The sequence below is a fragment of the Heterodontus francisci genome, chromosome 47 (genome assembly GCF_036365525.1).
Source record: "Heterodontus francisci isolate sHetFra1 chromosome 47, sHetFra1.hap1, whole genome shotgun sequence".
Taxonomy (NCBI): Eukaryota; Metazoa; Chordata; class Chondrichthyes; order Heterodontiformes; family Heterodontidae; genus Heterodontus; species Heterodontus francisci.
The window spans coordinates 20,027,914-20,055,633 of NC_090417.1; the positions used below are offsets into that span (position 1 = coordinate 20,027,914).

The following is a 27,720-nucleotide window of genomic DNA, read 5'->3' on the forward strand; positions in this document are numbered from 1 at the left end:
ACATCAGTAGAGATACAGTCAGATACACAGGGTGCTGGAGAGAGGGGTTACTGAGTGACAGTGAGAGAGATCTGGATCAACATCAGTAGAGATACAGTCAGTAACACAGGCTGCAGGGGAGAGAGGGGTTACTGAGTGACAGTGTGAGAGATCTGGATTAACATCAGTCGAGATACAGTCAGTAACACAGGGTGCTGGAGAGAGGGGTTACTGAGTGACAGTGTGAGGGATCTGCATCAACATCAGGAGAGATACAGTCAGATACACAGGGTGCTGGGGAGAGGGGTTACTGAGTGACAGTGTGAGGGATCTGCATCAACATCAGGAGAGAAACAGACAGTAACACAGAGTGCTGAGGAGAGGGGTTACTGAGTGACAGTGTGAGGGATCTGCATCAACATCAGTAGAGATACAGTCAGATACACAGGGTGCTGGAGAGAGGGATTACTGAGTGACAGTGTGAGGGATCTGGATTAACATCAGTAGAGATACAGTCAGATACACAGGTCTTTCGGGGAGAGAGGGGTTACTGAGTGACAGTGTGAGGGAGCTGGATTAACATCAGTAGAGATACAGTCAGTAACACAGGCTGCTGGAGAGAGAGGTTACTGAGTGACAGTGTGAGGGATCTGATTAACATCAGTAGAGATACAGTCAGTAACACAGGGTGCTGGGGAGAGGGGTTACTGAGTGACAGTGTGAGGGATCTGGATCAACATCAGTAGAGATACAGTCAGTAACACAGGCTGCTGGGGAGAGGGGTTACTGAGTGACAGTGTGAGGGATCTGGATCAACATCAGTAGAGATACAGTCAGTAACACAGGCTGCTGGGGAGAGGGGTTACTGAGTGACAGTGTGAGGGATCTGGATTAACATCAGTAGAGATACAGTCAGATACACAGGGTGCTGGAGAGAGAGGGGTTACTGAGTGACAGTGAGGGGGATCTGGATTAACATCAGTAGAGATACAGTCAGTAACACAGGGCACTGGGGGGAGAGGGGTTACTGAGTGACAGTGTGAGGGATCTGGATTAACATCAGTAGAGATACAGTCAGATACACAGGGCGCTGGGGAGTGGGGTTACTGAGTGACAGTGAGAGAGATCTGGATTAACATCAGTCGAGATACAGTCAGTAACACAGGCTGCTGGAGAGAGGGGTTACTGAGTGACAGTGAGAGAGATCTGGATTAACATCAGTCGAGATACAGTCAGTAACACAGGCTGCTGGGGAGAGAGGGGTTACTGAGTGACAGTGTGAGGGATCTGGATTAACATCAGTAGAGATACAGTCAGATACACAGGGTGCTCGGGAGAGGGGTTACTGAGTGACAGTGTGAGGGATCTGGATTAACATCAGTAGAGATACAGTCAGATACACAGGGTGCTGGGGGGAGAGGGGTTACTAAGTGACATTGTGAGGGATCTGGATTATCAGTAGAGATACAGTCAGATACACAGGCTGCTGGAGAGAGAGGTTACTGAGTGACAGTGTGAAGGATCTGATTAACATCAGTAGAGATACAGTCAGTAACACAGGGTGCTGGGGAGAGGGGTTACTGAGTGACAGTGTGAGGGATCTGGATTAACATCAGTAGAGATACAGTCAGATACACAGGGTGCTGGGGAGAGGGGTTATTGAGTGACAGTGTGAGGGATCTGGATTAACATCAGTAGAGATACAGTCAGTAACACAGGGTGCTGGGTAGAGAGGGGTTACTGAGTGACAGTGTGAGGGATCTGGATTAACATCAGTAGAGATACAGTCAGATACACAGGGTGCTGGGGAGAGGGGTTACTGAGTGACAGTGTGAGGGATCTGGATCAACATCAGTAGAGATAGTCAGTAACACAGGGTGCTGGGGAGAGGGGTTACTGAGTGACAGTGTGAGGGATCTGGATTAACATCAGTAGAGATACAGTCAGATACACAGGGTGCTGGGGAGAGGGGTTACTGAGTGACAGTGTGAGGGATCTGGATCAACATCAGTAGAGATACAGTCAGTAACACAGGGTGCTGGGTAGAGAGGGGTTATTGAGTGACAGTGTGAGGGATCTGGATTAACATCAGTAGAGATACAGTCAGATACACAGGGTGCTGGGAGAGGGGTTACTGAGTGACAGTGTGAGGGATCTGGATCAACATCAGTAGAGATACAGTCAGTAACACAGGGTGCTGGGGAGAGGGGTTACTGAGTGACAGTGTGAGGGATCTGCATCAACATCAGGAGAGAAACAGACAGTAACACAGAGTGCTGAGGAGAGGGGTTACTGAGTGACAGTGTGAGGGATCTGCATCAACATCAGGAGAGAAACAGACAGTAACACAGGGTGCTGAGGAGAGGGGTTACTGAGTGACAGTGTGAGGGATCTGGATTAACATCAGTAGAGATACAGTCAGTAACACAGGGTGCTGGGTAGAGAGGTTACTGAGTGACAGTGTGAGGGATCTGCATCAACATCAGTAGAGATACAGTCAGTAACACAGGGTGCTGGAGAGAGGGATTACTGCGTGACAGTGTGAGGGATCTGGATTAACATCAGTAGAGATACAGTCAGATACACAGGGCACTCGGGAGAGGGGTTACTGAGTGACAGTGTGAGAGATCTGGATTAACATCAGTCGAGATACAGTCAGTAACACAGGCTGCTGGGGAGAGAGGGGTTACTGAGTGACAGTGTGAGGGATCTGGATTAACATCAGTAGAGATACAGTCAGATACACAGGGTGCTGGGGGGAGAGGGGTTACTGAGTGACAGTGTGAGGGATCTGGATTAACATCAGTAGAGATACAGTCAGTAACACAGGGTGCTGGGGAGAGAGGGGTTACTGAGTGACAGTGTGAGGGATCTGATTAACATCAGTAGAGATACAGTCAGTAACACAGGCTGCTGGAGAGAGAGGTTACTGAGTGACAGTGTGAGGGATCTGATTAACATCAGTAGAGATACAGTCAGTAACACAGGGTGCTGGGGAGAGGGGTTACTGAGTGACAGTGTGAGGGATCTGGATCAACATCAGTAGAGATACAGTCAGTAACACAGGCTGCTGGGGAGAGGGGTTACTGAGTGACAGTGTGAGGGATCTGGATCAACATCAGTAGAGATACAGTCAGTAACACAGGCTGCTGGGGAGAGGGGTTACTGAGTGACAGTGTGAGGGATCTGGATTAACATCAGTAGAGATACAGTCAGATACACAGGGTGCTGGAGAGAGAGGGGTTACTGAGTGACAGTGAGGGGGATCTGGATTAACATCAGTAGAGATACAGTCAGTAACACAGGGCGCCGGGGGGAGAGGGGTTACTGAGTGACAGTGTGAGGGATCTGGATTAACATCAGTAGAGATACAGTCAGATACACAGGGCGCTGGGGAGTGGGGTTACTGAGTGACAGTGAGAGAGATCTGGATTAACATCAGTCGAGATACAGTCAGTAACACAGGCTGCTGGGGAGAGAGGGGTTACTGAGTGACAGTGTGAGGGATCTGGATTAACATCAGTAGAGATACAGTCAGATACACAGGGTGCTCGGGAGAGGGGTTACTGAGTGACAGTGTGAGGGATCTGGATTAACATCAGTAGAGATACAGTCAGATACACAGGGTGCTGGGGGGAGAGGGGTTACTAAGTGACATTGTGAGGGATCTGGATTATCAGTAGAGATACAGTCAGATACACAGGGTGCTGGGGAGAGGGGTTATTGAGTGACAGTGTGAGGGATCTGGATCAACATCAGTAGAGATACAGTCAGTAACACAGGCTGCTGGAGAGAGAGGTTACTGAGTGACAGTGTGAGGGATCTGATTAACATCAGTAGAGATACAGTCAGTAACACAGGGTGCTGGGGAGAGGGGTTACTGAGTGACAGTGTGAGGGATCTGGATTAACATCAGTAGAGATACAGTCAGTAACACAGGCTGCTGGAGAGAGAGGTTACTGAGTGACAGTGTGAGGGATCTGGATTAACATCAGTAGAGATACAGTCAGTAACACAGGGTGCTGGGGAGAGGGGTTACTGAGTGACAGTGTGAGGGATCTGGATTAACATCAGTAGAGATACAGTCAGTAACACAGGGTGCTGGGGAGAGGGGTTATTGAGTGACAGTGTGAGGGATCTGGATCAACATCAGTAGAGATACAGTCAGTAACACAGGCTGCTGGGGAGAGGGGTTACTGAGTGACAGTGTGAGGGATCTGGATCAACATCAGTAGAGATACAGTCAGTAACACAGGCTGCTGGGGAGAGGGGTTACTGAGTGACAGTGTGAGGGATCTGGATTAACATCAGTAGAGATACAGTCAGATACACAGGGTGCTGGAGAGAGAGGGGTTACTGAGTGACAGTGAGGGGGATCTGGATTAACATCAGTAGAGACACAGTCAGTAACACAGGGCGCTGGGTGAGAGGGGTTACTGAGTGACAGTGTGAGGGATCTGGATTAACATCAGTAGAGATACAGTCAGATACACAGGGCGCTGGGGAGTGGGGTTACTGAGTGACAGTGAGAGAGATCTGGATTAACATCAGTCGAGATACAGTCAGTAACACAGGCTGCTGGGGAGAGAGGGGTTACTGAGTGACAGTGTGAGGGATCTGGATTAACATCAGTAGAGATACAGTCAGATACACAGGGTGCTCGGGAGAGGGGTTACTGAGTGACAGTGTGAGGGATCTGGATTAACATCAGTAGAGATACAGTCAGATACACAGGGTGCTGGGGAGAGGGGTTACTGAGTGACAGTGTGAGGGATCTGGATCAACATCAGTAGAGATACAGTCAGTAACACAGGCTGCTGGGGAGAGGGGTTACTGAGTGACAGTGTGAGGGATCTGGATCAACATCAGTAGAGATACAGTCAGATACACAGGGTGCTCGGGAGAGGGGTTACTGAGTGACAGTGTGAGGGATCTGATTAACATCAGTAGAGATACAGTCAGTAACACAGGGTGCTGGGGAGAGGGGTTACTGAGTGACAGTGAGGGATCTGGATCAACATCAGTAGAGATACAGTCAGTAACACAGGCTGCTGGGGAGAGGGGTTACTGAGTGACAGTGTGAGGGATCTGGATTAACATCAGTAGAGATACAGTCAGATACACAGGGTGCTGGAGAGAGAGGGGTTACTGAGTGACAGTGAGGGGGATCTGGATTAACATCAGTAGAGACACAGTCAGTAACACAGGGCGCTGGGTGAGAGGGGTTACTGAGTGACAGTGTGAGGGATCTGGATTAACATCAGTAGAGATACAGTCAGATACACAGGGCGCTGGGGAGTGGGGTTACTGAGTGACAGTGAGAGAGATCTGGATTAACATCAGTCGAGATACAGTCAGTAACACAGGCTGCTGGGGAGAGAGGGGTTACTGAGTGACAGTGTGAGGGATCTGGATTAACATCAGTAGAGATACAGTCAGATACACAGGGTGCTCGGGAGAGGGGTTACTGAGTGACAGTGTGAGGGATCTGGATTAACATCAGTAGAGATACAGTCAGATACACAGGGTGCTGGAGAGAGGGGTTATTGAGTGACAGTGTGAGGGATCTGGATTAACATCAGTAGAGATACAGTCAGTAACACAGGGTGCTGGGTAGAGAGGTTACTGAGTGACAGTGTGAGGGATCTGGATTAACATCAGTAGAGATACAGTCAGATACACAGGGTGCTCGGGAGAGGGGTTACTGAGTGACAGTGTGAGGGATCTGATTAACATCAGTAGAGATACAGTCAGTAACACAGGGTGCTGGGGAGAGGGGTTACTGAGTGACAGTGTGAGGGATCTGGATCAACATCAGTAGAGATACAGTCAGTAACACAGGCTGCTGGGGAGAGGGGTTACTGAGTGACAGTGTGAGGGATCTGGATCAACATCAGTAGAGATACAGTCAGTAACACAGGCTGCTGGGGAGAGGGGTTACTGAGTGACAGTGTGAGGGATCTGGATTAACATCAGTAGAGATACAGTCAGATACACAGGGTGCTGGAGAGAGAGGGGTTACTGAGTGACAGTGAGGGGGATCTGGATTAACATCAGTAGAGACACAGTCAGTAACACAGGGCGCTGGGTGAGAGGGGTTACTGAGTGACAGTGTGAGGGATCTGGATTAACATCAGTAGAGATACAGTCAGATACACAGGGCGCTGGGGAGTGGGGTTACTGAGTGACAGTGAGAGAGATCTGGATTAACATCAGTCGAGATACAGTCAGTAACACAGGCTGCTGGGGAGAGAGGGGTTACTGAGTGACAGTGTGAGGGATCTGGATTAACATCAGTAGAGATACAGTCAGATACACAGGGTGCTCGGGAGAGGGGTTACTGAGTGACAGTGTGAGGGATCTGATTAACATCAGTAGAGATACAGTCAGTAACACAGGGTGCTGGGGAGAGGGGTTACTGAGTGACAGTGTGAGGGATCTGGATCAACATCAGTAGAGATACAGTCAGTAACACAGGCTGCTGGGGAGAGGGGTTACTGAGTGACAGTGTGAGGGATCTGGATCAACATCAGTAGAGATACAGTCAGTAACACAGGCTGCTGGGGAGAGGGGTTACTGAGTGACAGTGTGAGGGATCTGGATTAACATCAGTAGAGATACAGTCAGATACACAGGGTGCTGGAGAGAGAGGGGTTACTGAGTGACAGTGAGGGGGATCTGGATTAACATCAGTAGAGACACAGTCAGTAACACAGGGCGCTGGGTGAGAGGGGTTACTGAGTGACAGTGTGAGGGATCTGGATTAACATCAGTAGAGATACAGTCAGATACACAGGGCGCTGGGGAGTGGGGTTACTGAGTGACAGTGAGAGAGATCTGGATTAACATCAGTCGAGATACAGTCAGTAACACAGGCTGCTGGGGAGAGAGGGGTTACTGAGTGACAGTGTGAGGGATCTGGATTAACATCAGTAGAGATACAGTCAGATACACAGGGTGCTCGGGAGAGGGGTTACTGAGTGACAGTGTGAGGGATCTGGATTAACATCAGTAGAGATACAGTCAGATACACAGGGTGCTGGGGAGAGGGGTTACTGAGTGACAGTGTGAGGGATCTGGATCAACATCAGTAGAGATACAGTCAGTAACACAGGCTGCTGGGGAGAGGGGTTACTGAGTGACAGTGTGAGGGATCTGGATCAACATCAGTAGAGATACAGTCAGATACACAGGGTGCTCGGGAGAGGGGTTACTGAGTGACAGTGTGAGGGATCTGATTAACATCAGTAGAGATACAGTCAGTAACACAGGGTGCTGGGGAGAGGGGTTACTGAGTGACAGTGAGGGATCTGGATCAACATCAGTAGAGATACAGTCAGTAACACAGGCTGCTGGGGAGAGGGGTTACTGAGTGACAGTGTGAGGGATCTGGATTAACATCAGTAGAGATACAGTCAGATACACAGGGTGCTGGAGAGAGAGGGGTTACTGAGTGACAGTGAGGGGGATCTGGATTAACATCAGTAGAGACACAGTCAGTAACACAGGGCGCTGGGTGAGAGGGGTTACTGAGTGACAGTGTGAGGGATCTGGATTAACATCAGTAGAGATACAGTCAGATACACAGGGCGCTGGGGAGTGGGGTTACTGAGTGACAGTGAGAGAGATCTGGATTAACATCAGTCGAGATACAGTCAGTAACACAGGCTGCTGGGGAGAGAGGGGTTACTGAGTGACAGTGTGAGGGATCTGGATTAACATCAGTAGAGATACAGTCAGATACACAGGGTGCTCGGGAGAGGGGTTACTGAGTGACAGTGTGAGGGATCTGGATTAACATCAGTAGAGATACAGTCAGATACACAGGGTGCTGGAGAGAGGGGTTATTGAGTGACAGTGTGAGGGATCTGGATTAACATCAGTAGAGATACAGTCAGTAACACAGGGTGCTGGGTAGAGAGGTTACTGAGTGACAGTGTGAGGGATCTGGATTAACATCAGTAGAGATACAGTCAGATACACAGGGTGCTCGGGAGAGGGGTTACTGAGTGACAGTGTGAGGGATCTGATTAACATCAGTAGAGATACAGTCAGTAACACAGGGTGCTGGGGAGAGGGGTTACTGAGTGACAGTGTGAGGGATCTGGATCAACATCAGTAGAGATACAGTCAGTAACACAGGCTGCTGGGGAGAGGGGTTACTGAGTGACAGTGTGAGGGATCTGGATCAACATCAGTAGAGATACAGTCAGTAACACAGGCTGCTGGGGAGAGGGGTTACTGAGTGACAGTGTGAGGGATCTGGATTAACATCAGTAGAGATACAGTCAGATACACAGGGTGCTGGAGAGAGAGGGGTTACTGAGTGACAGTGAGGGGGATCTGGATTAACATCAGTAGAGACACAGTCAGTAACACAGGGCGCTGGGTGAGAGGGGTTACTGAGTGACAGTGTGAGGGATCTGGATTAACATCAGTAGAGATACAGTCAGATACACAGGGCGCTGGGGAGTGGGGTTACTGAGTGACAGTGAGAGAGATCTGGATTAACATCAGTCGAGATACAGTCAGTAACACAGGCTGCTGGGGAGAGAGGGGTTACTGAGTGACAGTGTGAGGGATCTGGATTAACATCAGTAGAGATACAGTCAGATACACAGGGTGCTCGGGAGAGGGGTTACTGAGTGACAGTGTGAGGGATCTGGATTAACATCAGTAGAGATACAGTCAGATACACAGGGTGCTGGAGAGAGGGGTTATTGAGTGACAGTGTGAGGGATCTGGATTAACATCAGTAGAGATACAGTCAGTAACACAGGGTGCTGGGTAGAGAGGTTACTGAGTGACAGTGTGAGGGATCTGCATTGGATGATTGTTCAGAATAGAAAGAACAGCAGAGAATGACGAAAAGGTTCATCAGAAGAAAGGAATTAGAGTATGAGAGGAAGCTAGCTCGAAATGTAAAAACAAATAGCAAGTGTTTCTACAGGTATTTACAAAGGAAAAGAGTGAGTAAAGTGAGTGTTGGTCCTCCAAAGAGTGAGAATGGGGAGTTAATAGCAGATAATAAGGAAATGGCAGCTGAAATGAACAAATACTTTGCTTCTGTCTTCACGATAGGGGATACACAAAACATTCCAGTAATAGCTGTAAATGAGGAGGTGGAAGGAAGAGAGGGACTTGGAGAAATTACAATCATCAGGGAAGTGGTACTGAGCAAATTGTTGGAGCTGCGGGAAGACAAGTCCCCGGGTCCTGATGGACTTCATCCTAGGTTCTTAAAAGAGATGGCTAATGAGGTAGTAGATGCATTGGTGTTAATCTTTCAAGATTCGCTAGATTCTGTAAAGGTTCCATCAGACTGGAAAGTAGCAAATATAACCCCTCTCTCTTCAAGAAGGGGGAGAAGCAGAAAACAGTTGCATCGGTAAAAAGCAGAGTATTACTTAAACGAAAACCGACTGCAGAATTCCGAGATGCAGGGGGATCTTGGTGTTGTGGTGCATGAGTCACAAAAAGTTTGTGTGCAGGTACAGAAAGTATTAAAGAAAGCTAATGGAATGCTATCCCTCATTACGAGAGGAATTGAAAATAAAAGTGAGGATGTTATGTTTCAGTTATACAGGGCATTGGTGAGACCACATCTCAAATACTGTGTGCAGTTTTGGTCTCCTTATTTAAGGAATGATGTAAATGCATTGGAGGCAGTTCAGAGAAGGTTTACGAGATTGACAGCTGAAACGAGTGGGTTGTCTTCTGAGGAAAGGTTGGACAAACTGGGCTTGTTTTCACTGGAGTTTAGAAGAGTAAGGGGAGAGTTGATTAAAGACCTGAACGGTATTGACAAGGTGGATGTGGAGAGGATTTTTCCTCTTGTGGGTGAGTCCAGAATTAGGAGGCACTGTTTGAAAATTAGGGGTCACCCTTTTAGGATACAGATGAGCAGAAATTTTTTCTCTCAGAAGGTTTGTGCAACTTTGGAACTCAGCCTCAGAAGGTGGTGGAGGCGGGGTCTTTGAATATTTTTCAAGTGGAGGTAGATAGATTCTTGTTATGCAAAGGAATCAAAGGTTATCGGAGGTAAATGGGAGTGTGGAATTTGAGACACAAACAGATCAGCCATGATCTTATTGAACGGCAGAGCAGGCTAGAGGGACTTCTGCGCCTAATTCGGACGATTAACATCCATGGAGATACAGTCAGATACACAGGGTGCTGGGGGAGGAGTTACTGAGTGACAGTGTGAGCGAGGTGGATTAACATTAGCAGAGATATCTGTTAGAAAAACTTCCAAGCCTGTTTGTGAAGAAGATACTGAGACTAGGATGCTTCGATGGAGACTATTCATTGCTTGCCACCGAGCTGACTTCACCACTCCGAACATCACCCCGCCGGTGCTGGGTGGCTCTTCTTTATACAGACATTTGAGTCGAATTAATTAATCAACACCCAATACCCATTCACCCCATTACCTTCAATTACTAGGTATTTAACATCCATTAATAGAACTGATTAGATACTAACAATACAGTCAGTAGCACAGGCTGCTGGGGGGAGGGGTTACTGAGTGACAGTGTGAGGGATGTGACAGGCTGCTGCAGCGGTGATACCTGCTCTGTGGCACACATTTGCCGGTTGCCATGAACAGGTGCACCGTGACTGAGCTGTGAGCCGACGTTTCATTTATCTTGTTTAACCTGATCACTAATAAACAGCAGCAATCCAAGATACTCCTACTTGATCCTGTTAACGAAAAACACCATTACAGGAGGAGGTGTCTCATCACACTGTTCCAGCTGAGTTCTCAATCCCTCACAATAACTCCCCCAACCTGTGTCCTGTGTTACTGACTGTATCTGTGCTGATGTTAATCCAGCTCCCTCACATTGTCACTCAGTAACCCCTCTCTCCCCGAAAGACCTGTGTTACTGACTGTATCTGTGCTGATGTTAATCCAGCTCCCTCACATTGTCACTCAGTAACCCCTCTCTCCCCGAAAGACCCGTGTTACTGACTGTATCTGTGCTGATGTTAATACAGCTCCCTAACACTGTCACTCAGTAACCCCTCTCTCCCCGAAAGACCTGTGTTACTGACTGTATCTGTGCTGATGTTAATCCAGCTCCCTCACATTGTCACTCAGTAACGCCTCTCTCCCCGAAAGACCTGTGTTACTGACTGTATCTGTGCTGATGTTAATACAGCTCCCTCACATTGTCACTCAGTAACCCCTCTCTCCCCGAAAGACCTGTGTTACTGACTGTATCTGTGCTGATGTTAATACAGCTCCCTCACATTGTCACTCAGTAACCCCTCTCTCCCCGAAAGACCTGTGTTACTGACTGTATCTGTGCTGATGTTAATCCAGCTCCCTCACATTGTCACTCAGTAACCCCTCTCTCCCCGAAAGACCTGTGTTACTGACTGTATCTCTACTGATGTTAATCCAGCTCCCTCACATTGTCACTCAGTAACCCCTCTCTCCCCGAAAGACCTGTGTTACTGACTGTATCTGTGCTGATGTTAATCCAGCTCCCTCACATTGTCACTCAGTAACCCCTCTCTCCCCGAAAGACCCGTGTTACTGACTGTATCTGTGCTGATGTTAATCCAGCTCCCTCACATTGTCACTCAGTAACCCCTCTCTCCCCGAAAGACCTGTGTTACTGACTGTATCTCTACTGATGTTAATACAGCTCCCTCACATTGTTACTCAGTAACCCCTCTCTCCCCGAAAGACCTGTGTTACTGACTGTATCTGTGCTGATGTTAATACAGCTCCCTCACATTGTCACTCAGTAACCCCTCTCTCCCCGAAAGACCTGTGTTACTGACTGTATCTGTGCTGATGTTAATACAGCTCCCTAACACTGTCACTCAGTAACCCCTCTCTCCCCGAAAGACCTGTGTTACTGACTATATCTGTGCTGATGTTAATCCAGCTCCCTCACATTGTCACTCAGTAACCCCTCTCTCCCCGAAAGACCTGTGTTACTGACTGTATCTGTGCTGATGTTAATCCAGCTCCCTCACAGTGTCACTCAGTAACCCCTCTCTCCCCGAAAGACCTGTGTTACTGACTGTATCTGTGCTGATGTTAATACAGCTCCCTCACATTGTCACTCAGTAACCCCTCTCTCCCCGAAAGACCTGTGTTACTGACTGTATCTGTGCTGATGTTAATACAGCTCCCTCACATTGTCACTCAGTAACCCCTCTCTCCCCGAAAGACCTGTGTTACTGACTGTATCTGTGCTGATGTTAATCCAGCTCCCTCACATTGTCACTCAGTAACCCCTCTCTCCCCGAAAGACCTGAGTTACTGACTGTATCTGTGCTGATGTTAATGCAGCTCCCTCACATTGTCACTCAGTAACCCTTCTCTCCCCGAAAGACCTGTGTTACTGACTGTATCTGTGCTGATGTTAATCCAGCTCCCTCACATTGTCACTCAGTAACCCCTCTCTCCCCGAAAGACCTGTGTTACTGACTGTATCTGTGCTGATGTTAATCCAGCTCCCTCACATTGTCACTCAGTAACCCCTCTCTCCCCGAAAGACCTGTGTTACTGACTGTATCTGTGCTGATGTTAATACAGCTCCCTCACATTGTCACTCAGTAACCCCTCTCTCCCCGAAAGACCTGTGTTACTGACTGTATCTGTGCTGATGTTAATCCAGCTCCCTCACATTGTCACTCAGTAACCCCTCTCTCCCCGAAAGACCTGTGTTACTGACTGTATCTGTGCTGATGTTAATACAGCTCCCTCACATTGTCACTCAGTAACCCCTCTCTCCCCGAAAGACCTGTGTTACTGACTGTATCTGTGCTGATGTTAATCCAGCTCCCTCACATTGTCACTCAGTAACCCTCTCTCCCCGAAAGACCCGTGTTACTGACTGTATCTGTGCTGATGTTAATACAGCTCCCTCACATTGTCACTCAGTAACCCCTCTCTCCCCGAAAGACCTGTGTTACTGACTGTATCTGTGCTGATGTTAATACAGCTCCCTCACATTGTCACTCAGTAACCCCTCTCTCCCCGAAAGACCTGTGTTACTGACTGTATCTGTGCTGATGTTAATCCAGCTCCCTCACATTGTCACTCAGTAACCCCTCTCTCCCCGAAAGACCTGTGTTACTGACTGTATCTGTGCTGATGTTAATACAGCTCCCTCACATTGTCACTCAGTAACCCCTCTCTCCCCGAAAGACCTGTGTTACTGACTGTATCTGTGCTGATGTTAATACAGCTCCCTCACATTGTCACTCAGTAACCCCTCTCTCCCCGAAAGACCTGTGTTACTGACTGTATCTGTGCTGATGTTAATCCAGCTCCCTCACATTGTCACTCAGTAACCCCTCTCTCCCCGAAAGACCTGTGTTACTGACTGTATCTGTGCTGACGTTAATACAGCTCCCTCACATTGTCACTCAGTAACCCCTCTCTCCCCGAAAGACCTGTGTTACTGACTGTATCTGTGCTGATGTTAATACAGCTCCCTCACATTGTCACTCAGTAACCCCTCTCTCCCCGAAAGACCTGTGTTACTGACTGTATCTGTGCTGATGTTAATCCAGCTTCCTCACATTGTCACTCAGTAACCCCTCTCTCCCCGAAAGACCTGTGTTACTGACTGTATCTGTGCTGATGTTAATACAGCTCCCTCACATTGTCACTCAGTAACCCCTCTCTCCCCGAAAGACCTGTGTCACTGACTGTATCTGTGCTGATGTTAATACAGCTCCCTCACATTGTCACTCAGTAACCCCTCTCTCCCCGAAAGACCTGTGCTACTGACTGTATCTGTGCTGATGTTAATCCAGCTCCCTAACACTGTCACTCAGTAACCCCTCTCTCCCCGAAAGACCTGTGTCACTGACTGTATCTGTGCTGATGTTAATCCAGCTCCCTCACATTGTCACTCAGTAACCCCTCTCTCCCCGAAAGGACCCGTGTTACTGACTGTATCTGTGCTGATGTTAATCCAGCTCCCTCACATTGTCACTCAGTAACCCCTCTCTCCCCGAAAGACCTGTGTTACTGACTGTATCTCTACTGATGTTAATACAGCTCCCTCACATTGTTACTCAGTAACCCCTCTCTCCCCGAAAGACCTGTGTTACTGACTGTATCTGTGCTGATGTTAATACAGCTCCCTAACACTGTCACTCAGTAACCCCTCTCTCCCCGAAAGACCTGTGTTACTGACTATATCTGTGCTGATGTTAATCCAGCTCCCTCACATTGTCACTCAGTAACCCCTCTCTCCCCGAAAGACCTGTGTTACTGACTGTATCTGTGCTGATGTTAATCCAGCTCCCTCACAGTGTCACTCAGTAACCCCTCTCTCCCCGAAAGACCTGTGTTACTGACTGTATCTGTGCTGATGTTAATCCAGCTCCTCACATTGTCACTCAGTAACCCCTCTCCCCGAAAGACCTGAGTTACTGACTGTATCTGTGCTGATGTTAATGCAGCTCCCTCACATTGTCACTCAGTAACCCTTCTCTCCCCGAAAGACCTGTGTTACTGACTGTATCTGTGCTGATGTTAATCCAGCTCCCTCACATTGTCACTCAGTAACCCCTCTCTCCCCGAAAGACCTGTGTTACTGACTGTATCTGTGCTGATGTTAATCCAGCTCCCTCACATTGTCACTCAGTAACCCCTCTCTCCCGAAAGACCTGTGTTACTGACTGTATCTGTGCTGATGTTAATCCAGCTCCCTCACATTGTCACTCAGTAACCCCTCTCTCCCCGAAAGACCTGTGTTACTGACTGTATCTGTGCTGATGTTAATACAGCTCCCTCACATTGTCACTCAGTAACCCCTCTCTCCCGAAAGACCTGTGTTACTGACTGTATCTGTGCTGATGTTAATACAGCTCCCTCACATTGTCACTCAGTAACCCCTCTCTCCCCGAAAGACCTGTGTTACTGACTGTATCTGTGCTGATGTTAATCGCAGCTCCCTCACATTGTCACTCAGTAACCCCTCTCTCCCCGAAAGACCTGTGTTACTGACTGTATCTGTGCTGATGTTAATCCAGCTCCCTCACATTGTCTCTCAGTAACCCCTCTCTCCCCGAAAGACCCGTGTTACTGACTGTATCTGTGCTGATGTTAATACAGCTCCCTCACATTGTCACTCAGTAACCCCTCTCTCCCCGAAAGACCTGTGTTACTGACTGTATCTGTGCTGATGTTAATACAGCTCCCTCACATTGTCACTCAGTAACCCCTCTCTCCCCGAAAGACCCGTGTTACTGACTGTATCTGTGCTGATGTTAATCCAGCTCCCTCACATTGTCACTCAGTAACCCCTCTCTCCCCGAAAGACCTGTGTTACTGACTGTATCTGTGCTGTGTTAATACAGCTCCCTCACATTGTCACTCAGTAACCCCTCTCTCCCCGAAAGACCTGTGTTACTGACTGTATCTGTGCTGATGTTAATACAGCTCCCTCACATTGTCACTCAGTAACCCCTCTCTCCCCGAAAGACCCGTGTTACTGACTGTATCTGTGCTGATGTTAATCCAGCTCCCTCACATTGTCACTCAGTAACCCCTCTCTCCCCGAAAGACCTGTGTTACTGACTGTATCTGTGCTGATGTTAATACAGCTCCCTCACAATGTCACTCAGTAACCCCTCTTCCCCGAAAGACCTGTGTTACTGACTGTATCTGTGCTGATGTTAATACAGCTCCCTCACATTGTCACTCAGTAACCCCTCTCTCCCCGAAAGACCTGTGTTACTGACTGTATCTGTGCTGATGTTAATACAGCTCCCTCACATTGTCACTCAGTAACCCCTCTCTCCCGAAAGACCTGTGTTACTGACTGTATCTGTGCTGATGTTAATCCAGCTCCCTCACATTGTCACTCAGTAACCCCTCTCTCCCGAAAGACCTGTGTTACTGACTGTATCTGTGCTGATGTTAATACAGCTCCCTCACATTGTCACTCAGTAACCCCCTCTCTCCCCGAAAGACCTGTGTTACTGACTGTATCTGTGCTGATGTTAATACAGCTCCCTCACATTGTCACTCAGTAACCCCTCTCTCCCCGAAAGACCTGTGTTACTGACTGTATCTGTGCTGATGTTAATACAGCTCCCTCACATTGTCACTCAGTAACCCCTCTCTCCCCAAAAGACCTGTGTTACTGACTGTATCTGTGCTGATGTTAATCCAGCTCCCTAACACTGTCACTCAGTAACCCCTCTCTCCCCGAAAGACCTGTGTTACTGACTGTATCTGTGCTGATGTTAATCCAGCTCCCTCACATTGTCACTCAGTAACCCCTCTCTCCCCGAAAGACCTGTGTTACTGACTGTATCTGTGCTGATGTTAATACAGCTCCCTCACATTGTCACTCAGTAACCCCTCTCTCCCCGAAAGACCTGAGTTACTGACTGTATCTGTGCTGATGTTAATCCAGCTCCCTCACATTGTCACTCAGTAACCCCTCTCTCCCCGAAAGACCTGTGTTACTGACTGTATCTGTGCTGATGTTAATCCAGCTCCCTCACATTGTCACTCAGTAACCCCTCTCTCCCCGAAAGACCTGTGTTACTGACTGTATCTGTGCTGATGTTAATCCAGCTCCCTCACATTGTCACTCAGTAACCCCTCTCTCTCCGAAAGACCTGTGTTACTGACTGTATCTGTGCTGATGTTAATCCAGCTCCCTAACACTGTCACTCAGTAACCCCTCTCTCCCCGAAAGACCTGTGTTACTGACTGTATCTGTGCTGATGTTAATACAGCTCCCTAACACTGTCACTCAGTAACCCCTCTCTCCCCGAAAGACCTGTGTTACTGACTGTATCTGTGCTGATGTTAATCCAGCTCCCTCACATTGTCCACTCAGTAACCCCTCTCTCCCCGAAAGACCTGTGTTACTGACTGTATCTGTGCTGATGTTAATACAGCTCCCTCACATTGTCTCTCAGTAACCCCTCTCTCCCCGAAAGACCTGTGTTACTGACTGTATCTGTGCTGATGTTAATCCAGCTCCCTCACATTGTCACTCAGTAACCCCTCTCTGCCCGAAAGACCCGTGTTTACTGACTGTATCTGTGCTGATGTTAATCCAGCTCCCTCACATTGTCACTCAGTAACCCCTCTCTCCCCGAAAGACCTGTGTTACTGACTGTATCTGTGCTGATGTTAATACAGCTCCCTCACATTGTCACTCAGTAACCCCTCTCTGCCCGAAAGACCCGTGTTACTGACTGTATCTGTGCTGATGTTAATCCAGCTCCCTCACATTGTCACTCAGTAACCCCTCTCTCCCCGAAAGACCTGTGTTACTGACTGTATCTGTGCTGATGTTAATACAGCTCCCTCACATTGTCACTCAGTAACCCCTCTCTCCCCGAAAGACCTGTGTTACTGACTGTATCTGTGCTGATGTTAATACAGCTCCCTCACATTGTCACTCAGTAACCCCTCTCTCCCCGAAAGACCTGTGTTACTGACTGTATCTGTGCTGATGTTAATCCAGCTCCCTAACACTGTCACTCAGTAACCCCTCTCTCCCCGAAAGACCTGTGTTACTGACTGTATCTGTGCTGATGTTAATACAGCTCCCTCAACATTGTCACTCAGTAACCCCCTCTCTCCCCGAAAGACCTGTGTTACTGACTGTATCTGTGCTGATGTTAATACAGCTCCCTCACATTGTCACTCAGTAACCCCTCTCTCCCCGAAAGACCCGTGTTACTGACTGTATCTGTGCTGATGTTAATACAGCTCCCTCACATTGTCACTCAGTAACCCCTCTCTCTCTCCCCGAAAGACCTGTGTTACTGACTGTATCTGTGCTGATGTTAATCCAGCTCCCTCACAGTGTCACTCAGTAACCCCTCTCTCCCCGAAAGACCCGTGTTACTGACTGTATCTGTGCTGATGTTATACAGCTCCCTCACATTGTCACTCAGTAACCCCTCTCTCCCCGAAAGACCCGTGTTACTGACTGTATCTGTGCTGATGTTATCCAGCTCCCTCACATTGTCACTCAGTAACCCCTCTCTCCCCGAAAGACCTGTGTTACTGACTGTATCTGTGCTGATGTTAATCCAGCTCCCTCACATTGTCACTCAGTAACCCCTCTCTCCCGAAAGACCCGTGTTACTGACTGTATCTGTGCTGATGTTAATACAGCTCCCTAACACTGTCACTCAGTAACCCCTCTCTCCCCGAAAGACCTGTGTTACTGACTATATCTGTGCTGATGTTAATACAGCTCCCTCACATTGTCACTCAGTAACCCCCTCTCTCCCCGAAAGACCCGTGTTACTGACTGTATCTGTGCTGATGTTAATACAGCTCCCTCACATTGTCACTCAGTAACCCCTCTCTCCCCGAAAGACCCGTGTTACTGACTGTATCTGTGCTGATGTTAATCCAGCTCCCTCACATTGTCACTCAGTAACCCCTCTCTCCCCGAAAGACCTGTGTTACTGACTGTATCTGTGCTGATGTTAATACAGCTCCCTCACATTGTCACTCAGTAACCCCTCTCTCCCCGAAAGACCTGTGTTACTGACTGTATCTGTGCTGATGTTAATCCAGCTCCCTCACATTGTCACTCAGTAACCCCTCTCTCCCCGAAAGACCTGTGTTACTGACTGTATCTGTGCTGATGTTAATCCAGCTCCCTCACATTGTCACTCAGTAACCCCTCTCTCCCCGAAAGACCTGTGTTACTGACTGTATCTCTACTGATGTTAATACAGCTCCCTCACATTGTCACTCAGTAACCCCTCTCTCCCCGAAAGACCTGTGTTACTGACTGTATCTCTACTGATGTTAATCCAGCTCCCTAACACTGTCACTCAGTAACCCCTCTCTCCCCGAAAGACCTGTGTTACTGACTGTATCTGTGCTGATGTTAATCCAGCTCCCTCACATTGTCACTGAGTAACCCCTCTCTCCCCGAAAGACCTGTGTTACTGACTGTATCTGTGCTGATGTTAATCCAGCTCCCTCACATTGTCACTGAGTAACCCCTCTCTCCCCGAAAGACCTGTGTTACTGACTGTATCTGTGCTGATGTTAATCCAGCTCCCTCACATTGTCACTGAGTAACCCCTCTCTCCCCGAAAGACCTGTGTTACTGACTGTATCTGTGCTGATGTTAATCCAGCTCCCTCACATTGTCACTCAGTAACCCCTCTCTCCCCGAAAGACCTGTGTTACTGACTGTATCTGTGCTGATGTTAATCCAGCTCCCTAACACTGTCACTCAGTAACCCCTCTCTCCCCGAAAGACCTGTGTTACTGACTGTATCTGTGCTGATGTTAATACAGCTCCCTCACATTGTCACTCAGTATCCCCTCTCTCCCCGAAAGACCTGTGTTACTGACTGTATCTGTGCTGATGTTAATCCAGCTCCCTCACATTGTCACTCAGTAACCCCTCTCTCCCCGAAAGACCTGTGTTACTGACTGTATCTGTGCTGATGTTAATCCAGCTCCCTCACATTGTCACTGAGTAACCCCTCTCTCCCCGAAAGACCTGTGTTACTGACTGTATCTGTGCTGATGTTAATCCAGCTCCCTCACATTGTCTCTCAGTAACCCCTCTCTCCCCGAAAGACCCGTGTTACTGACTGTATCTGTGCTGATGTTAATACAGCTCCCTAACACTGTCAGTCTGCAGCCCCTCTCCCCAATAGTTTGCTGCTTTGTCCCATAGAAATACATATAGCCTTGTTCAGATGTTCGATTCGACACTAGATGCAAGTTAGGATGCTCGCTGTTTATGTCCCAGGTTCAGTGCCGACTGTTGAGGTGACAGGAGGCACTATAGTTGTGCCCCTCGAGCTGGTGGGTCGATCACTTGCTGGCGGATCGTGATCATGACTGTGCTCACGGGGACCGTGGCACTCCGTTCCCGACTTTCCCCTGGGTCATGCTCGTTGTCACATCTTCCAGAGTCCTTTCAATGCTGAATGAGGAGTCTGACCTGCTATTGCCATGTACTGGGTGGACAATTCTTAAGCACCTCCCAAAGTGCAAAAGATAAGCAGGCTGTCTGGGCTGAGCTGGCTTGCCCAGCAATAGAAGATTGAAACTGAGTGGCTGATAGGGTCTATCAAACACCTATATTAGGTACTGATAATGACTGGTCAATGTCCACAGCTCATCCACAAGATCTGGCTCATCAGCATCCTTCACCCTTCGATCCATGCAGTTCCCAATAACTACAAGTGATCAAATTGGGACAAGCAGGAGGGAAACACCCCAGCAGCTATCACACCTCTTTCCCCCACCAAGCACAGTGTGAATCAGCCCCTTCTGCACTATTAAACCACACAGCCATTTATCAAGGCCCACCAACACTTTTGCAGGGCAAAACAGGGATGGGCAATGATGACCCCCACTTCTTGAGATAAACAAAAGCTTTGCCTCACGCCAATCTGTTGTGCAGCCCACTTTGATCGACAGTCCAGCTACTACCTTGAACATTCACTCCTCCACCACCAACACACAGTGGCAGCAGTGTGTACCATTTGCAAGATGCACTGCAGCAATGCACCAAGGCTTGGACCACACCTTCAAACCCGCGACCTTTACCAACTAGAAGGACAAGGGCAACAGACGCAAGGGAACACTACCACCTGCAAGTTCCCCTCGAAGCCACACACCATCCTGACTTGGAACGATAGCGGCGTTCTTTCACTATCACTGGGTCAAAATCCTGGAGCTCCCTTCCTCATAGCACTGTGGGTGTACCTACCCCAAATGGACTGCGGTGGTTCAAGAAGGCAGCTTAACACCACCTTCTCAAGAGCAATTAGAGATGGGCAATAAATGGTGGCAGTGCCAATGATGCTCACATCCCATGAAAAAAAATACTTAAAAACCTGTGCCCAGGTTCTCCAGAAATGGACAGTACCCCAACATTCTACATCAAGGTCAGCAAAAATCCTGCAGATGCCTTAGTTGTCTGGTTTGGAGATTATTCAGCCTGTTGATAGTTGCTGCACATTTGACACCCAACTGACCAAAAACACATTTGAATCACCAAAATCAAATTGATCTCATCAATTTCAATACATGAACATACAGATACGACATTGAAAGTAGGAAGTGGTGAATTGGGCAAAGTGAACAACTAACACTGATCTGATGAGAGATGAAGAACATGCTCCTTCAGTTCAATGCTGCTATCCTGACAACAGGCACAGAGCAGAGTTTGATGTCGCAAACAACAGAAATACTTTATTTCCTAATGGGCAGAAGCAGCTTATTTTAGATTCAAAATTTGATCCGTAACACCTCTGTAATTTCACCGTCTGCTTCCTTCCTTCCGTCTGCTGCCTGACCCGTCTGCTTCCTTCCTTCCGTCTGCTGCCTGACCCGTCTGCTTCCTTCCTTCCGTCTGCTGCCTGACCCGTCTGCTTCCTTCCTTCCGTCTGCTGCCTGACCCGTCTGCTTCCTTCCTTCCGTCTGCTGCCTGACCCGTCTGCTTCCTTCCTTCCGTCTGCTTCCTTCCTTCGTCTGCTGCCTGACCCGTCTGCTTGTTTCCTTCCGTCTGCTGCCTGACCCGTCCGCTAGTTTCCTTCCGTCTGCTGCCTGACCCGTCTGCTTGTTTCCATCCATCTGCTGCCTGACCCGTCTGCTTGTTTCCATCCATCTGCTGCCTGACCCGTCTGCTTGTTTCCATCCATCTGCTGCCTGACCCGTCCGCTAGTTTCCTTCCGTCTGCTGCCTGACCCGTCTGCTTGTTTCCATCCATCTGCTGCCTGACCCGTCTGCTTCTTTCCATCCATCTGCTGCCTGACCTGTCTGCTTCCTTCCTTCCGTCTCTGCCTGACCTGTCTGCTTCCTTCCTTCCATCTCTGCCTGACCTGTCTGCTTCCTTCCTTCCATCTCTGCCTGACCTGTCTGCTTCCTTCCTTCCGTCTCTGCCTGACCTGTCTGCTTCCTTCCTTCCGTCTCTGCCTGACCTGTCTGCTTCCTTCCTTCCATCTCTGCCTGACCTGTCTGCTTCCTTCCTTCCGTCTCTGCCTGACCTGTCTGCTTCCTTCCTTCCGTCTCTGCCTGACCTGTCTGCTTCCTTCCTTCCATCTCTGCCTGACCCGTCCACTAGTTTCCTTCCGTCTGCTGCCTGACCCGTCTGCTTGTTTCCTTCCATCTGCTGCCTGACCCGTCTGCTTGTTTCCATCCATCTGCTGCCTGACCTGTCTGCTTCCTTCCTTCCGTCTCTGCCTGACCCGTCTGCTTCCTTCCTTCCATCTCTGCCTGACCCGTCTGCTTGTTTCCATCCATCTGCTGCCTGACCTGTCTGCTTCCTTCCGTCTCTGCCTGACCTGTCTGCTTCCTTCCTTCCATCTCTGCCTGACCCATCCGCTAGTTTCCTTCCGTCTGCTGCCTGACCCGTCTGCTTGTTTCCATCCATCTGCTGCCTGACCCGTCTGCTTGTTTCCATCCATCTGCTGCCTGACCTGTCTGCTTCCTTCCTTCCGTCTCTGCCTGACCTGTCTGCTTGTTTCCTTCGTCTGCTGCCTGACCCGTCTGCTTGTTTCCTTCCGTCTGCTGAGGGGAACTTGCAGGGGCGAGAGTAACAGGGTAGTTGTTATGGGGGACTTTAACTTTCCAAATATCGACTGGAAATACTATAGTTCGAGTACTTTAGATGGGTCAGTTTTTGTCCAGTGTGTGCAGGAGGGTTTTTCTGACACAGTATGCAGACAGGCCAACCAGGGGCGATGCCACATTGGATTTGGTACTGGGTAATGAACCCGGCCAGGTGTTAGATTTAGATGTCGGTGAGCACTTTGGTGACAGTGATCACAATTCGGTTAGGTTTACCTTAGCGATGGCAGGGACAGGTTATACCGCAGGGCAAGAATTATAGCTGGGGGAAAGGAAATTATGATGCGATTAGGCAAGATTTAGGATGCGTAGGATGGGGAAGGAAACTGCAGGGGATGGGCACAATCGAAATGTGGAGCTTATTCAAGGAGCAGCTACTGCGTGTCCTTGTTAAGTATGTACCTGTCAGGCAGGGAGGAAGTTGTCGGGCAAGGGAGCCGTGGTTTACTAAAGAAGTTGAAGCGCTTGTCAAGAGGAAGAAGGCGGCTTATGTTAGGATGAGACGTGAAGGCTCAGTTAGGGCGCTTGAGAGCTACAAGCTAGCCAGGAAGGATCTAAAGGGAGAGCTAAGAAGAGCAAGGAGAGGACACGAGAAGTCATTGGCGGATAGGATCAAGGAAAACCCTAAGGCTGTCTATAGGTATATCAGGAATAAAAGAATGACTAGAGTTAGATTAGGGCCAATCAAGGATAGTAGTGGGAAGTTGTGTGTGAATCAGAGGAGATAGGGGAAGTGTTAAATGAATATTTTGCGTCAGTATTTACAGTAGAGAAAGAAAATGTTGTTGAGAATACTGAGATTCAGGCTACGAGGCTAGATGGGATTGAGGTTCACAAGGAGGAGGTGTTAGCAATTTTGGAAAGTGTGAAAATAGATAAGTCCCCTGGGCCAGATGGGATTTATCCTAGGATTCTCTGGGAAGCCAGGGAGGAGATTGCAGAGCCTTTGTCCTTGATCTTTATGTCGTCATTGTCGACAGGTATAGTGCCGGAAGACTGGAGGATAGCAAATGTTGTCCCCTTGTTCAAGAAGGGAGTAGAGACAGCCCTGGTAATTATAGACCTGTGAGCCTTACTTCGGTTGTGGGTAAAATGTTGGAAAAGGTTATAAGAGGACAGGATTTATAATCATCTTGAAAAGAATAAGTTCATTAGAGATAGTCAGCACGGTTTTGTGACGGGTAGGTCGTGCCTCCACAAACCTTATTGAGTTTTTCGAGAAGGTGACCAAACAGGTGGATGAGGGTAAAGCAGTGGATGTGGTGTATATGGATTTCAGTAAGGCGTTTGATAAGGTTCCCCATGGTAGGCTATTGCAGAAAATACGGAAGTATGGGGTTGAAGGTGATTTAGAGCTTTGGATCAGAAATTGGCTAGCTGAAAGAAGACAGAGGGTGGTGGTTGATGGCAAATGTTCATCCTGGAGTTTAGTTACTAGTGGTGTACCGCAAGGATCTGTTTTGGAGCCACTGCTGTTTGTCATTTTATAAATGACCTGGAAGAGGGTGTAGAAGGGTGGGTTAGTAAATTTGCAGATGACACTAAGGTCGGTGGAGTTGTGGATAGTGCCGAAGGATGTTGTAGGGTACAGAGGGACATAGATAGGCTGCAGAGCTGGGCTGAGAGATGGCAAATGGAGTTTAATGCGGAAAAGTGTGAGGTGATTCACTTTGGAAGGAGTAACAGGAATGCAGAGTGCTGGGCTAATGGGAAGATTCTTGGTAGTGTAGATGAACAGAGAGATCTTGGTGTCCAGGTGCATAAATCCCTGAAGGTTGCTAACCAGGTTAATAGGGCTGTTAAGAAGGCATATGGTGTGTTAGCTTTTATTAGTAGGGGGATCGAGTTTCGGAGCCAAGAGGTCATGCTGCAGCTGTACAAAACTCTGGTGAGACTGCACCTGGAGTATTGCGTGCAGTTCTGGTCACCGCATTATAGGAAGGATGTGGAAGCTATGGAAAGGGTGCAGAGGAGATTTACTAGGATGTTGCCTGGTATGGAGGAAGGTCTTACGAGGAAAGGCTGAGGGACTTGAGGTTGTTTTCGTTGGAGAGAAGGAGGAGGAGAGGTGACTTAATAGAGACATATAAGATAATCAGAGGGTTAGATAGGGTGGATAGTGAGAGGTCTTTTTCCTCGGATGGTGATGGCAAACACGAGGGGACATAGCTTTAAGTTGAGGGGTGATAGATATAGGACAGATGTCAGAGGTAGTTTCTTTACTCAGAGAGTAGTAAGGGCGTGGAACGCCCTTGCCTGCAGCAGTAGTAGATTCGCCAACTTTAAGGGCATTTAAGTGGTCATTGGATAGATATATGGATGAAAATGGAATAGTGTCGGTCAGATGGTTTCACAGGTCGGAGCAACATCGAGGGCCGAAGGGCCTGTACTGCGCTGTAATATTCTAATATCTAATATTCTAATATCCGTCTGCTTGTTTCCATCCATCTGCTGCCTGACCTGTCTGCTTCCTTCCTTCCGTCTCTGCCTGACATGTCTGCTTCCTTCCTTCCGTCTCAGCCTGACCTGTCTGCTTCCTTCCTTCCATCTCTGCCTGACCCGTCTGTTTGTTTCCATCCATCTGCTGCCTGACCCGTCTGCTTCCTTCCTTCCATCTCTGCCTGACCCGTCTGCTTGTTTCCATCCATCTGCTGCCTGACCCGTCTGCTTGTTTCCATCCATCTGCTGCCTGACCTGTCTGCTTCCTTCCTTCCGTCTCTGCCTGACCTGTCTGCTTCCTTCCTTCCATCTCTGCCTGACCCGTCCGCTAGTTTCCTTCCGTCTGCTGCCTGACCCGTCTGCTTGTTTCCATCCATCTGCTGCCTGACCCGTCTGCTTGTTTCCATCCATCTGCTGCCTGACCCGTCTGCTTGTTTCCATCCATCTGCTGCCTGACCTGTCTGCTTCCTTCCTTCCGTCTCTGCCTGACCTGTCTGCTTCCTTCCTTCCATCTCTGCCTGACCCGTCCGCTAGTTTCCTTCCGTCTGCTGCCTGACCCGTCTGCTTGTTTCCATCCATCTGCTGCCTGACCTGTCTGCTTCCTTCCTTCCGTCTGCTTGTTTTCTTCCGTCTGTTGCCTGACCTGTCTGCTTGTTTCTTTCCGTCTGTTGCCTGACCCGTCTGCTTGTTTCCTTCCTTCCGTCTGCTGCCTGACCCGTCCGCTAGTTTCCTTCCGTCTGCTGCCTGACCCGTCTGCTTGTTTCCATCCATCTGCTGCCTGACCTGTCTGCTTCCTTCCTTCTGTCTGCTTGTTTTCTTCCGTCTGTTGCCTGACCTGTCTGCTTGTTTTCTTCCGTCTGTTGCCTGACGTGTCTGCTTGTTTCTTTCCGTCTGTTGCCTGACCCGTCTGCTTGTTTCCTTCCGTCTGCTGCCTGACCCGTCTGCTTGTTTCCTTCCGTCTGTTGCCTGACCCGTCTGCTTGTTTCAGTCCGTCTGCTGCCTGACCCGTCTGCTTCCTTCTTTCCGTCTGTTGTCTGACCTGTCTCCTTCCTTCCTTCCGTCTGCTGCCTGACCTGTCTGCTTGTTTCCTTCCGTCAGCTGCCTGACCCGTCTGCTTGTTTCCTTCCGTCTGCTGCCTGACCCGTCTGCTTGTTTCCTTCCGTCTGCTGCCTGACCCGTCTGCTTGTTTCCTTCCGTCTGCTGCCTGACCCGTCTGCTTGTTTCCTTCCTTCCGTCTGCTGCCTGACCTGTCTGCTTCTTTCCTTCCGTCTGCTGCCTGACCTGTCTGCTTCCTTCCTTCCGTCTGCTTGTTTTCTTCCGTCTGCTGCCTGACCTGTCTGCTTCCTTCCTTCCGTCTGCTTGTTTTCTTCCGTCTGTTGCCTGACCTGTCTGCTTGTTTTCTTCCGTCTGCTGCCTGACCCGTCTGCTTGTTTCCTTCCGTCTGCTGCCTGACCCGTCTGCTTGTTTTCTTCCTTCCGTCTGCTGCCTGACCTGTCTGCTTCCTTTCTTCCGTCTGCTGCCTGACCTGTCTGCTTCCTTTCTTTCGTCTGCTGCCTGACCTGTCTGCTTCCTTTCTTTCGTCTGCTGCCTGACCTTGTTACTCTGCAATGGCTGGACATGGTGAGCGCTAGATCTACCATCACTCCCGCTGCCTAGTTCATCATGTGTTGAGTAATTATTCCTCCCAATGTGAAAGAGCCGATATAATACTGATTGATTTGACTGCCCTTGTTCTGCTAATTGGCAAACCCTGATTGAACAGCCCGATTGCTCCATCAGACTCACTTTCTTCTCTTCATTCTCGGGATGTGGCCAGGATTTATTCCCCATGATTGGGCCCAGAGAAGGTGGTGGTGATCAGCCTTCATGAACTGAATACAAAGGAGGGGCTTGCTGGGCCAAGTCAGACAACGGGTCGCGTTGGAGTCATGTGCAGGCAAGACCGGGGAGGGACAGCAGGTTTCCTTCCCGAAAGGTCATGAACACATCAGTTGGGTTTTTTATGACAATCCAACAGCTTCAAAGTCACCAGCTTGTAGTTTTTGTTAAATATGATCATCTTGAAGGCTGACTCATTTGCTGAATCCAGGTCATCCAGTTCTTTTAAAATACTGGAAATACACAGCAGGTCACTCAGAATCTGAAGCAGGAAAGATAAATTACTTCTTTGACGGGATCCCAGCATCTGAACTTTGCTCCAAGCTTGACCCTCCTGCCCTTTCCTTCAGTCCCCAAACATAAAGCCATTGGGTAGTTGACATTGCGGCAAGTCACTGCCAGCCTGCAGTACAATGAGCTGAATCAGTGCTCCAATGTATGCATTCTATTTGAACTGATATTGAAAGCTCCATCCCAGGTACAGAAATAACAGGGCTATGGTCGAATGCAAGATCAATACCCATTCAGATTTTGAACAGGATGGTCTACAGCCTCTCGCCAGCTGCTCGGCGGCCAGGCACACAGACTCCGTAACTCACCTCAATGCTGAAGTAGCCACGATCCACGTAGTCTCCAAGGAAGAGATACTGAGTGCTGCTAGGTGGTCCACCCACATCAAACAGCTTCATTAGGTCAAAGAACTGACCGTGAATGTCACCACAGACTGAAAGGCAGAAAAACAGAGAGAGCAAATTGATAGGGAGCACTTGGGAAAGGCACTGCCATCAGCCTGACTATCCCACACCCCCGGATCAGCTTGACCATCTCACAGACCCAGCGAGAGCAAA

The 27,720-nt window shown here is 48.8% G+C and overlaps 1 protein-coding gene across 2 annotated transcripts in view; it reads right to left on the minus strand.

Moving 5' to 3' along the window:
• The window catches only part of LOC137357236 (serine/threonine-protein phosphatase 2B catalytic subunit gamma isoform-like), a 66,302-nt gene extending 38,709 nt beyond the window's left edge, over nt 1-27,593 (minus strand). For both annotated transcript variants that reach the window (XM_068023416.1, XM_068023415.1), the window contains exon 1: nt 27,472-27,593. In XM_068023416.1, the coding sequence (XP_067879517.1) occupies nt 27,472-27,561 (90 nt within the window). In that variant the 5' untranslated portion in view covers nt 27,562-27,593. The remainder of the gene's footprint in view (nt 1-27,471) is intronic.
• Between the last annotated feature and the right edge of the window lie 127 nt (nt 27,594-27,720).